Genomic DNA, 13,540 nt, shown 5'->3' on the forward strand with positions numbered 1-13,540 from the left:
TTAATGGAAGCTAACTTTCCAAGCCATTTAACACAAAGACTATAGGTCAAAATGAGGCACTTTGCCTCAGAGAAAAAAAGAAAAATAATGGTGTAGGAGGAGAATGATTCATCAGACCCAAGTCCAAACTGTTCTGACCTTCTAAGTGAAATTAATGCCCTTTAAAAGAACAAATATTTAAAGGAGGAAGGGTAGAATGAAACTTTTATGTTGTGATGTCAATTCAACAGAAATTTGTAAATTAGAAAAATGGTAACTGGCAATTATCCTGTTGCCAATTAATACAAGGGTCAAAGTAAAGAAAGAACATGAAGAACTATGCTTCTCTGATATCTATGTTCCATCAAAAGTATTTCAAAAATCACAAGAAGTCTGTTACGTGACTTGCAGCTCAAGGAAAATTCCACTTTCTTAAAGTCTATCTATTCAAGCTGAGCTAGGCTGCTAAGTCTAAGATACAATCACCCTTCATTTAGGTCATTCTGAGAAGTATATATACAGCTAACATAAAAAGTTGGGAAGAAAATGACACAAAGAAAACCTACCTCACCCCACTCTATACCTTTTTTTTTTTGAATTATGTGAGTTTGGCTTATATGACCAACAGCCACTGGGCTACACGGTACTAGGTACTTGGGTTCCAAGTCCAGCACAAAGGGCCATCAAGATGATTAAGAGACTGAAGCATCTCTCCTAAGAAGATAAGGCTGAGATAGCTTGGCCTGCTTGACCTGGAGAAGAAAAGGCTCACGGGATCTCATCAATGTATATAAATACCTGCGCCGAGTGTAAAGATGACTGAGCCAGTGGTATACAGGTGACAGAGCCAGTGTACAGATGACAGTGTTGGGACAAGAGGCAATGGGCACAAACTGAAATACAGGAGAATCCATCAGGAAACATTTCGTCACTGTGTGGGTGACTGAGCACGCACACAGGTTATCCAGAGAGGTTGTGGAGTCTCCATCTTTGGAGATACTCAAAAGATACCTGGACAAGGGCCTGGACAAGCTGCTTTAAGGTGGCCCTGCTTGAGTATGGATTGGATTAGATGGTCTCCAGAGGTCCCCTCCAACCTCAACCATTCTGTGATTATGTACACGCTTACAAAGTTTCGCTGACAAATCCCTACTATTACAAAGATTTGAAATATGCCACTGATCTTCCATGATCTCTCTGTGAAGCACATTATGTTTGTCTTCCATTACAAGTTTTTATTTTTATTTTTATTTTTAACCTCTGTACTATTTATGATCCATGGTGGCAAGGGACCAGATGACCATTTATAAATATATGGATTCAGCATAGTACACTTCTCACAGTGGAAAGCTAGGTGTTACAAGCCAAATCCATGTCACATATGCTCTTAAAATGAAAACCTACAAACACTAAGACAAACTTTTTATAGGCCTATACACAGGTATACTGTGGCATTCTGTGCAATGCCTTACAACCTAAGGAAATAAAATCCAATGTCAAGTGATACAGAATGAACCTGACTTAGACATTTACCATTCATGAATGTGGAAAGCTGATAGTTTGAACAGAGAACAGCAGAGGTAAAATACAGTGTCTGTTATCATCATGTCACTAATATGATTTCTGCAATTTAAAGCTACACTGGCTCCTCTGCCCTTAGAGTATACGGCATATCATAACCTCAAATAATTTTTCTGTGCTAGTCCTTAGACTATCTGGATGGAAAATGCCAGTATTTCAAATTTACAGTGTGCATGCAAAAGTAAGAAGATAGTGTAGGAGTCATTTAGACTTTTTAAACCAGATTTGGTAGAAATGATGTTTGGGCCTTTCGTATCACTGTTAATGTTTTATTTCTCGAAAACTAACTATTCATTTTTATCTTTTCATTTTTTATTTTTTTTACTTCCAAATTGTGCTTGGTTGAACTTATATATTGGTTTCTTTCAGAAACTGTTTCAATGACCTTCAGAATTGATCCTTTACTTTGCCCTGTTACTTCAGGAATCTCTTAGGAATGCTTCACATATTTTCTTATGGTTAAAAGTTAGAAATAATATTTTTAAAAAAGTACTGTTTTTTTCTATGTCTTATGCTGTGCATAATATTTTGATCTAGTTTTGCTAAAAATCCATTATTCTCTATGTTACTTAGTATTATAAACTCCCTGAGAATATTCAGACTTGGATGACTTTTCTGCAAGTTTGCACCAGTCTGTCTTAGCGACAGAGCATGGCACTGAAATAAAGAGTAACATTGACTGAATGAGCTTTTCATTACAGAACAAGGTGTTTCTCAGACAGAATAAGGTGATGTTTTTCAAACATTATTGAGAAATGCAGCCAAGCACCTAGAGAATAATCTTGCCCATGTGGTGTGGGATTTACAGCTGATTAAGGGGACGTATTTAGAGAGCTCATTTTCAGTGACTATTAGAGAAAGACACGAGGAAGCATGGCTGTAAGATCCAGACAGGATATTGAGGAGGTATCTTTAAAAAACACAATGAGAAGTTTGAAATAGGAACTATGGGAAACTTGTTTTCCATTTTGCATGTACCTTATCTTTCTTTTCTCATGATACATGGTATTTGAAAATCATCTACAAAATCTTAGTTTACTGGCTTTAGTTATTCTGTAGACCCTACTCCCCAGTATTAAACTGAAGTCTATGAATTCATCAGTTGATCTCTTGTCCTAATTTTTCATGCAGCTTTTTATGCTTTGTAAATGCAGAGTTACCTAATTTATTTAGCTTTTCTTCAGTTAATTCAGCTGAAGTATCTGTATTTCCCCATTCTCCTTTCCATTACTTTTCTCTCCTATGCTCATTTTCTGCACTTTAACAAGCTCTTCAGGTTGATGTTCTAAAGTGCTTTTTTCATTCGGTCTTTATGAAAAATGTTGCAAAGTCATCTAAAACTACATAAACATCTAAATAAATAAACCACCAAACCTTCTGTAATACTGCTTCCTGAGCATGTAGGATGTACATTCCAAAGCGTCTGCATAAAGGAGGCATCCACCTGAATACTTCCATTTGACATGGAAAGATGCTAAAACAAGAAGACAGTAACAGGAAACAGTGAAATCTGTGCTTATAAAATATTGAATATATTCCTTTCCCAACCAAACAGAAATACATAATAAAGTAGAAATACATAATAAAGTCGAAATACATACATTCTTTAAAAATTACTAGCAACTGTTTTAAAATGATCTCTTTTCTAAAACCTTATCAGCACACTACAGCTGCAGCTTAGACATCTTCCACAGTTAACAGAAATACGAACTTCCCAAGATGCAGACTACAGAAGGATAAAAGCATGCAAACAATCTTGCTCTATGGGAAAGAAAGCTGAGAAAAAAATAAATGCATTAAATCTAGGCATTTTTCTATATCAGAAAATAATTCACTTGAAGAATCCCAACACCTTGCCCCAGCAGTTTGTATTTTCCCACCATATGGTTCACTTGCTAAATAAAGAAACCTACCAGGTATCTTTCAGAGGACACACTGACCAGGATAAGATCATCACCTATTCGAACTTTTTCTCCTTCTGACCTTTGTTTAGATGCAGGGTGTATTGTCCACCAGCATGCTTCACCTAAAAGACAGAGATATCTGATCAAGATTATATAAAAGAGACAATTCCCAAGAAATGTAAGGATATTTTTGTACAACACTGACATAACATAATAAAGAATTGTGTCTTGTAAGACATTCACTTTATAAAGCCACCTCATTCCCTTTTTCAATGCATTCATATTTTCCCTTTTTTTCTTGAAACTTTCTGGTAACAGATCTTTGCAATCACTGAAACTGATATTTCCTGTTGCATGCTTTGTTAAGCTACTAACCACTTACAAAACAAAAGAAAATCCCTACTTCAGTTCTCTCACAGCCAGTAAATTGCTGTGCAGTACCTTGGTCTTAACTATCACCTTTTCTGTCTTCTTTTGCTTAATGTTCGTATTTGCATTCAAAATCTCCTGTATTGCTTCCACTCTATGCTACAATTACGTTGCAGAATTGAAACAAATACTCTGTAACTTTGCAATATTGCTTCACTACAACCATCAGTTCTGGAAGCAGTTCCATTAGCACTACAAGCAATATAATTACACAATAGCCAAGTCTAAACAGTTACAATTACTTATACATTAAATATAAGATTCCAGATTTTTTTTTGCATATGCACACACACACAACACACACACACACACACCAATTCTGGGAAGATTACCTAATTTGTTCCACAATTTCACACATCTCAGTGTTAAGACCCTGATGCAAAAAGTTGAATACAGCTTTCTTAAAGGGTAATCATAGAATCATAGAATATCCTGAGTTGGAAGGGACCCTTAAGGATCATCAAGTCCAACTCTTGACACCGCACAGGTCTACCCAAGTTCAGACCATGTGACTAATGCAAAGTGGGAGAAAATTAAACAAAGGCAAAGTTGGTAACATAATACAAAGTGCAAAAAGCTATTTAATCAACTTGTAAATTTCATGTAAAACCTTCTTAAAATAAACTTTGAAGATTATGAAATTAGTTATAAAGAATAATAAACAAAAGTTCCATCCCATTACCAATAAAGGTATCTGACAACTACAGGCACACATTCAAAACTTCATGGGCACAAGCAGACACATGCACAATAACTTTGAAAAAAACAAACAAACAAACAAACAAACAAAAAAACAGCGGAATTATGAAGATGGGTTTCACTGGAACTATTTTCAGAGCGAGAGAACACAGATTCCTCTTATCAACATGCTTAAAGAAAATAGTCTCCATCTAAGGCAGCATCCAAAGATATAATCAAGTAATGGGCCCAAAATACCTGCCCGAAACCATCTTCTGTATGGCTACTACAGAAAGAGAAACTTAACTTATTCAAAACAGGTCAGGTAATGGGGGTAACAAAACATATAAATAATGTCACCTGGGAAGGACGTTTCAAAGATAATGGTCCACAAGTATTTTAACATCTACATGACAGTACCTCTCCATCTTCAATTAATTTATTTTTATTTTAGTTTATTTTCAAATAATGAAAAAATAATAAATGCCAAGTTAATATTAATGGAACTGTCATTTCTTCATTTGAATCTTCACATTACTGAGTTATGTATACAGGTACTTGGATTTCTTCTGCACAGTATTTGTCTTTCAACAGGTACTACAGGGTCACTTCTCTTCGGTTAAAGACCCACCATTCAGCAATTCTTAATGCTACATATACAGAAGCACCTAAACCTATTTGTGACTCTTCACAATTGAGTTGATTTTAAATTAATTTAACATTAAATTCATTTAACCCTAACCCAGTGGTGCCTTATTATTTATATGTGATTTCATGGAAGCTCAATTCTTTTTACAGTATTTCTGTCAGCATCAATGTTACTGACAGTACTCCTTGCAATCAACTGATTAGATTTTAAAACTTTCTCATAATTTCTCATTTGTGTTGCATCTCTTTCATTCTATTGAAAACTAATGCAAGCTATTATTTTGGTTTTATACTTTTATTTTTATTCAGCTGTTTTAGCAATGTGCTTATTGCACCTTTTCTGCTTTTCTCCATATAAAACTTATTTATAAACTTATTTGTTGCATGGTTAGAATGTTTATTGTGAATTAACTGAAATATAACTCTCTCACACTAATGCTATTGAAAGTGTCCAACTATGCAATTAGCAAACAAACACATCAAATTTATTTTATTCAACAGAAATTTTTACTTCAACTTACCACTAGTGTTACCACTAGTGTTATTGCAGTTGTGGTAAATCAGTTTAATTGCAAAGATACTTTTACATTCTTATGCAAAGTCAGTTCAGTTAATTTACTGAAAGACATAAATACTGACCAGTTATCATTACTGACAGTCATCATTTACTTTCAGTTATTTCTAATTTACACATAAACATTACATTCACAAGCTTACAGTAACATTAATTACAATGCCTCTTCTAAAAGCATATATATGAGATGTTTTCCTTCAAAAATAACTTGCCATACCTGCTGCATTTTCTCTCAGTCCCACATCAAATGCAAGTTTATCTGTCTGGGATCTTGATGACGTTAAACAAGTCAAATACTGCAAAAACAGTGGAGTTATTGAAAACAAAAATCAATGCAAAAATTAACACACATACCAAATTAATACTACATTCACATTACCCCATCTTACTATCATCCTGTGCTTTTTTTTTTTTTTTAATTAAAGAAGTTAAGCATGGTGTTATTTGTAAATAAGCTTTCACTGACTTCTTTAAAACATCCAAATCCTTTTTCAATTTGCACATATTTGTGTTGTGCAATAGAACTCTTTCCTTTCAAAGTTTCACAGAGTTTATGAGATAGGAACAGGCAAACATCTTATTATAGCCTTGCTGTAATAAGTTTGCAGCGTGAGAACATATCAAGCATACCAAAGGGCAGTAATAATACCAACAACTCTGGTAAGTCAAGGCAATCACAATTTTTATGGTTCATAAACATAAATAACAGAGATTAAAGACTAATGTGGAGTCTTCTAGTACAAGAAAAATGAGGGAGGACACTTTCTTCACCTCTAACTTGTTCAACCTCTATTAGTTATACTTGCATGGGCAGTATAAGTCGGTGATCCAAAACAGTTAAAAATTTCCAGTTGTACAACACAGCGAAACAACATTTATACAAGCTAGCACTATTTTGGACGCAGGCTTTGGCAACTATGCTAGTCTAAAAGGAACAACTGATCTTGTGAAATATGATGGAAAATCAACACATATCATGACAAATTCATTTGTAATAGCAGCAACTTGCTAACAGAATGATCATTGAAAAGGATTCCTGAAGGACAAAATTAATTGATAAAGGAGGTTTCCAGCTAAATTTCTTAGTGAAATAGATATGAACAATCTGAATTTAAAATGTAAGGACCACTTCCATGGCACTGAGAAACCATAAACTATTTTTTTTTTTAGTCTAGTGTAGAAAAGGATTTATAAAGAACAGTTCTTCTGAATTTGTATATTTATTTTGATTTTAAAAACATTTACTTATGAGTTCTGTGCTACTGATTACTGTGCAAGTGCTCTTTCGCTTACCATTTCACTGAACGAATGTCGAAGTAGTATAGCATGACCATATAGCAGGGTTCTGTGACCACCTTGAGCTGCCTACAGAACATGACAGAAAAGGTCACAACTCCAGTGCAATGTATACACTACAGTCAGATTTATATAACAACATGAAGAGTTATTACAGTTTAAGTATTAAGTAACAATATTCAAGTGAATTATCAAATACATATGCTGGACAAAAATCATAATAATGAAGTAGCAACAGCAACACCTAAATATCTGTCAATAAAATAAATTATCTTGGCCACAGACTGTTATTGTGGCCTAATTTTTGTCACAATTAAATAAAAACAACATTTTTAAAAAACATTTGAAATGAAACAAGGTAATACCTACCTTTTTTATAAACTTCTCGGAGGCATTAAAAAACATAAAAAATAAGTATATGTACACACAAACAAATTGCAATTTGAAAGGAGAAAAACGTACCTACTGCCCAAAGTAGTTTAAGTATATACAAAGGACATCTACTTGCTAGGATTAGTGAAAGCATTTATTAGATTCATTACAGCAACTGCATCCATGATGTCAACCAAGCATGATTATTAGCTTTCGCACTCTACAGGTACCTTAAAGGAGGCTGTAGCGAGGTGGGAGTTGGTCTATTTTCCCATGTGCCTGGTGACAGGATGAGGGGGAATGGGCTAAAGCTGCACTAGGAGATGTTTAGGTTGGATATTAGGAAGAACTTCTTTACTTTCTTAGGGTTGTCAGACATTGGAATAGGCTGCCCAGGGAAGTGGTTGAGTCACCATCCCTGGATGTCTTTAAAATATGTTTAGATTTAGAGCTTAGTGATATGGTTTAGTGTTAGGTTGGAGGTTGGACTCAGTGATCTTGGAGGTCTCTTCCAACCCTGATGATTCTGTGATTCAAATGTGGAAATTTATGACAAGATCAGAGAGGGCAAAACTGGATTTCCCATATGATTCCTTTAGTCAGAGAATTTAATACACATCTTCTGAGACTTTCTCAATGACCAGAAGAAAATAAATTCCAAGGAAAGAATTTTAAAGTTACCTACTGAAAAACAGACATCAAGCTTTATAGGCTTTCAAGTCTGCCTCCCTCAACCTTTTACTACATCTTATCTGCTAATTATTTATAAGTAAGAAGCCAATTCAAATTTCAATAAAATATGACCAAAAGATTAGTTTACTGATTTATTGTGGTGTTTTCCACTGAAACTAAGATTTTTTTTTTTAGATCTTCAATCTCAAATTGTGTGAAGTATGACTTTAAGAATGTGATCTCTAAATTTTGCACAACCAAAGACTAATGTTAATACTAATACTACTATGCTGGCCAACATTATATTTCATTTTTCATCTCTCAGTCCAGATCATAACATTTGTATGAGCTAAGTCCTGAGTAATAAGGAAAGGCCAAACATCAGGATCCTGGATAGCAAGTTAGAAAGTACTGATTTAAGAATGTTTAATGTCTCACATGATTTCTAGGTACTGCTCACACATACACATAGAATTTTTATTTCTATTTTAATTAGAAAATCATTTACTGTTTTTGTTTCATGTCTATTTATGTAATCATTAAATATGAAAGATGATTCAACAAAATATAACTACAGAACATTAAATTGCCTCTAGTATGTTACATGTTAAAAAGGACTGCTTTTAAAAAGTCAGTTCTTTTCCTATGATTCATGTAAAGGGGACCAATATAATTAAAGGTAGTTTCTGGAACTCAAACAATGTTTATACATGTGTAGACAAATGATTTTGCATTCTGTAGAGAAGACATTAGTTAAATTATTAATTAGTATTGCAAGCTGTATTCAACTCGTGTTCTACAGAACCCTAACTTAGAAAATATCAGGCTGAAGAAACCATTATAATCTTTAGCTCAACTTATAGAATATTTAATACTAATTCAAAGGAATAAAGCTGAATAATGCTATTTGTCCAAACAGAAGCAATAAAAATCAAGAAGCAGTTCAGCACAGGTCTTCTATTACAACTGCAATAATATAAAGAAAATCTCATGTCTACTCTTTTTTTTTTTTTTTTTTTTTTTTTTTTTCCTCTTCTTTTTTTAGCTAATCACAAAGATGTTAAGAAATGAGGATTTGTGACCTGGTCATCATGAAACTTAAATTTAAAGCTGTTAATAGCTAATACAATCTTATATAATTTTATGCAGTTAATTGAGAGATTTCTCAGAATTATATGGTAAAGTACGTATTCTGTTTCACTGTATGAACCATATAATTATATAAAAATTCTTAGTATATCTTGCAGCACACTAAAAAATCTGGACTCCTGGATAATAATTTGTGGACTCTCACAGAAAATGTTAGATTGCTGGGGAAAAAAATGGAGCTAAATATACAATAGTTACTTCTGGTCATTCAGAGAACACAGAATAGTTTGCGATGCCATTACAGAAGCCTGATCAGAAATTAATAACAGCAAAACTGTAATTACAAGTAGGTTGTTAGAGAAAAATTTCTCATCAATTTGTAACAAATATACACATACTAAGTTAAGGAAATAAAATGTCTCATGCTGTTTTTTACTGAAAGCTTTTAAATGAATCACTTGTAAGGCTAACTCAAAAATAAATATATAAATAAATCAAAAAAGCTATGTTTTTTTCTCCAGAAAATCTGAAACTAAAAGCAAAACTTTATTCCAAACTAAATTTAATATGGAAAGCAAACCTTTCAATGCAATGATAAACTGGTGGAACCAAAAAAAGTTTAGCAATCATAAGAGGCCAACCTTTATTCTCAGTAATGCCTTTGCATTGAAAACAGAACACAAATTAACATTTTAAGATATTAATTCCTACATTACATGCTGTCATTTTTCCCTACATTCCCTAAATTATGACCTGACAGCAAACTGTATTATTCATTCAGAAATAGCTTTTCTCTGAGATCTGTTTTTGAAATTGCTTATTACCATATCAATTTGCTTTCCCTGTGCTAAAGATAGTGCCTTATAATACAAAATATTTAACTTGACTGGTATTTATGATAATATATCTCTAAACAGTATCAGTTAATTGTAACTTAAAAAATAATCTTTCCATTTTTGCAACAGCTTATTGACAGAAGCTGGAGTTCACCTCCACCAAATGTAACAAATCCTTCTCATAGAAAGGAAGTTTTTTGCATTATTGTTTAAGCTTTCATCTTTTATTTCATCCTTGGTATTTATATGTAGTTCTGTGTTTCTATTACAATTTTCCCAACGGACTGTACCCAGTTTCAAAAGCAATAGAGGGCAAAGTTGTTTTGAAGGAAACATTGCACAACAGACCACATTTTCTATTTTATTTGTAAATACTCATATATTACTAGTTAGTAAATTACATATTTTTGCTAATTTTTGGGGTGAATATTTTGGAAAAACTAAGGATTGTGATATTGCTGAGGAGTCCTGAAAGTGACTAAATCAATATCACTTTTTGAAACAACACACCTGATGAAGCCTACTGGACTACGATCATTAAAGATTATGTTTTGAGTATTAAATGTATAAAAATCTGCAACAATTCTCACAACTAATATGAAAATTTCTTTTTAGAATTTGTGGAGCTAATGAGCCGATATTATGGTATTGATCTTTCCTCTGTAAGAATGACTGATAGTGTGACATGAATTAAGCACACTGAATTACTGGATTTTTAATATAAACTGTACATTAATCTCATTTATATTTCTCCCCACTGAGTATTTTAGATTTTCCATAAATTACTGACCTAATCTTCACATAAATAAATTAATTTATGGGACATTTGACTGATCAGGGCGTTTGAAAGTAGAACTAGTAGCTTATAATTAGTGTTCTTTGTGTCTTTCTAACCTGTGTGTTAATGGGAGAAAAGGGGATGCTTCTTCTACAACATTTATACAACACTGGCTTCAGAAGCCCAAAGCTTGGAAGGCACTCACAGACTGTTTTCCTCCCATTCTGATTACTAGTTTATTATTCTGACACCAGCAACACAGCCCATGGAGGGCACCACCTTTCGGCTTACTTGAAATTTCTACTGCACTGGTAAAACAGCATTTCTATAAAAATTGTGGTACAGGAACAAGATCAGACTTCTTCCTGGCATATGTTCTTTGGAGGGGTACTTGTTCTGAATAATATGCATAGCTCATTATCTGCCTTCATGAGTAATGTATCTATTGAAAGTTTAGTTTACATCACATTATTCCATGATGTATACTACGCAGAAGTTCACAATGTATAAAATCCCTCACAATACCACCATCCACTGACTATAATACAAAATGCGGCTCATGATTTTAGTCTTCTGAATTGTGCCTAACTTAGAGGATTAAAATAGTGTAAAACAGGCAGTAGAAATGTTCGCTCTGTGTGTATACATGCATTTCTATATGAATCTACAGTTTACATGCCTTCTGGCTACAAGACCTGCCACCTCCAATACACCTCCTAATTGAACTGATTTGAGTTCCACACATAAAGTACAATAGAAACAAGCTTACAGATAGGAAAAACAAAACAAACAAACAAACAAACAAAAAAGACTTAACAGCATGAAAGGCAGATACTAAGGATAACATTATAAAAATCATGAAAGCATAAAACTGATAAAACTGCAAAGTTTCAAGTTTTCTGGTCAATCATTCTTAAATAGCAACCTTTTATTCAGATAAGAAAAAAAGAACAGTTTAGAGTTATTGAATATTTACTGATCTGCATGAAATCATGAGTTTTAATCCAGAAGCATTCTAAAAATCTTTATAATTTTATATACTTGAGAAGCAAAATGAAACTCACTGCTTCAGAAAGATAGGACTCCACAGCTCACCTTGGATGCTTGCAGCAATTAATTAACTAATTAATTAATTAATTTTTAAATGAATGTTCTATCATTAGTGTTAGACAGTTTCATTGGGATGATATAAAGCTTAGGAAAATTGTTAGATTTCATGTGATATATACTTTTTTATTTAAATTATATATTTGACCACTTTTACTTAGCACTTTTTGAAAAATATATTTTTTCAACAACTAAGTTTTTATCCTTCCTACACACTGAACATACCACTTCTGTACGAACAGTTATGACATTCAAAAGAAAATCACCTTCAAGTAAATAAAACACCTTTTTGGTTCTCTCTTCTAGGAGCCATTTACAGTCTATTACCTTGAATTATAAAATTCTCATCATTTCCACATACTGCATGCACAGTACATGAATTTCAGTAAGAAATCAAAAAAAAATAAATCTCATCATGAAATAAATTCAGCATAAATTTCTATTCAAAAACAACAAAAAATGAGATGTTATATTTAAGCACATTTCCTAAGATTACACTAAGATCACTTGTGCGTTTTTTTTTTTTTGTTTCTTCCTCAGACTTCCATTTTACCTTCTAGCTATAATGACACAGTCTTTATTCTGTATGCAAGAACAACAACAAAAATTACAACTTGAAGAGAATATGAGTTTTCTGATTCCTCATAAAGTAAAATGTTACAGACTATCTAGCTTGGCAGATTATTTGCATAATAATTAGTTGCCATCTAGTCTCATAAAATAAATAAAGACATAGAGTATTTTCATGCTCTGTTCACAAGAGAATAAAAATTAAATTCAACATTATGTTAAGAAAATAAAGGTAAGTTAGAAAGAATAGAGAAGGATGGACTATATTCTTCACAACTAGTCAAGGAAATCAAATTAAATCTCCCACGCAGTCTTTTGGACTATGTTGGGAAATCAATTAAAGCACAGAATTCTAGAAGATAGCAACAAGCTGATCTGATATAATCTGTTCAGGCAACAGAAATCTGAGAGGTACAATAAACATAAATGCACTGAAGTTGCCTGCAAAATTTCAAAACAATTTTAGTCAACTTTAAGAGACGTTTATATGACTACTATCATATTTAACCCTAACTGAGTGAAATGCAGAATTTTATTGACACAAATTTCATGGCTTTCACAGAGTCAGAAAGTGATGATTGCAGAACCTGTCATAAGAAATAAACATTGTAAAATCTTATTTAATATTAATTCATTAATAATACTTCACCCCATACATTAAGAATTGGCATTTCCATTTTTTTTCTTCCAAATTTCAGTTGTTCATAGAATAGGAGAAAATAAATGTGATCCCACTTTTTATTTTAAAATCCTAAAACTTCTACCCATGAATAAAATAGAGCAGTGACAAACTGAGTGGAGAGCACAGGCCACATTTCATTTCCTTTCAGAGGCATGCAAGCTCTACCTAAATATACATAACTAGACAATTTGCCTAAATTACCTACTTATAAGCAATTCACAGATGCAACAGCAAGTGTAACATCTATAAAATTCCAGAAGTAGCAGTGTGTAGATAGTGTGAGAATTGAAGTTCTGTTTTTGCAGTGGAAAACTCCACTAACTTTGCATATTCAAAAGTGATTGT

The 13,540-nt window shown here is 33.0% G+C and overlaps 1 protein-coding gene across 13 annotated transcripts in view; it reads right to left on the bottom strand.

Moving 5' to 3' along the window:
* RYR3 (ryanodine receptor 3) overlaps positions 1-13,540 on the bottom strand; it is a 219,585-nt gene that overhangs the window by 158,636 nt on the left and 47,409 nt on the right. For all 13 annotated transcript variants that reach the window (XM_072038900.1, XM_072038897.1, XM_072038899.1 and 10 more), the window contains exons 4-7: positions 7,087-7,158; positions 6,011-6,089; positions 3,474-3,586; positions 2,935-3,034 (exon numbers count right to left, since the gene is read on the bottom strand). In XM_072038900.1, the coding sequence (XP_071895001.1) occupies positions 2,935-3,034; positions 3,474-3,586; positions 6,011-6,089; positions 7,087-7,158 (364 nt within the window). The remainder of the gene's footprint in view (positions 1-2,934; positions 3,035-3,473; positions 3,587-6,010; positions 6,090-7,086; positions 7,159-13,540) is intronic.

The sequence above is a fragment of the Anas platyrhynchos genome, chromosome 5 (assembly GCF_047663525.1).
Source record: "Anas platyrhynchos isolate ZD024472 breed Pekin duck chromosome 5, IASCAAS_PekinDuck_T2T, whole genome shotgun sequence".
Lineage (NCBI taxonomy): Eukaryota > Metazoa > Chordata > Aves > Anseriformes > Anatidae > Anas > Anas platyrhynchos.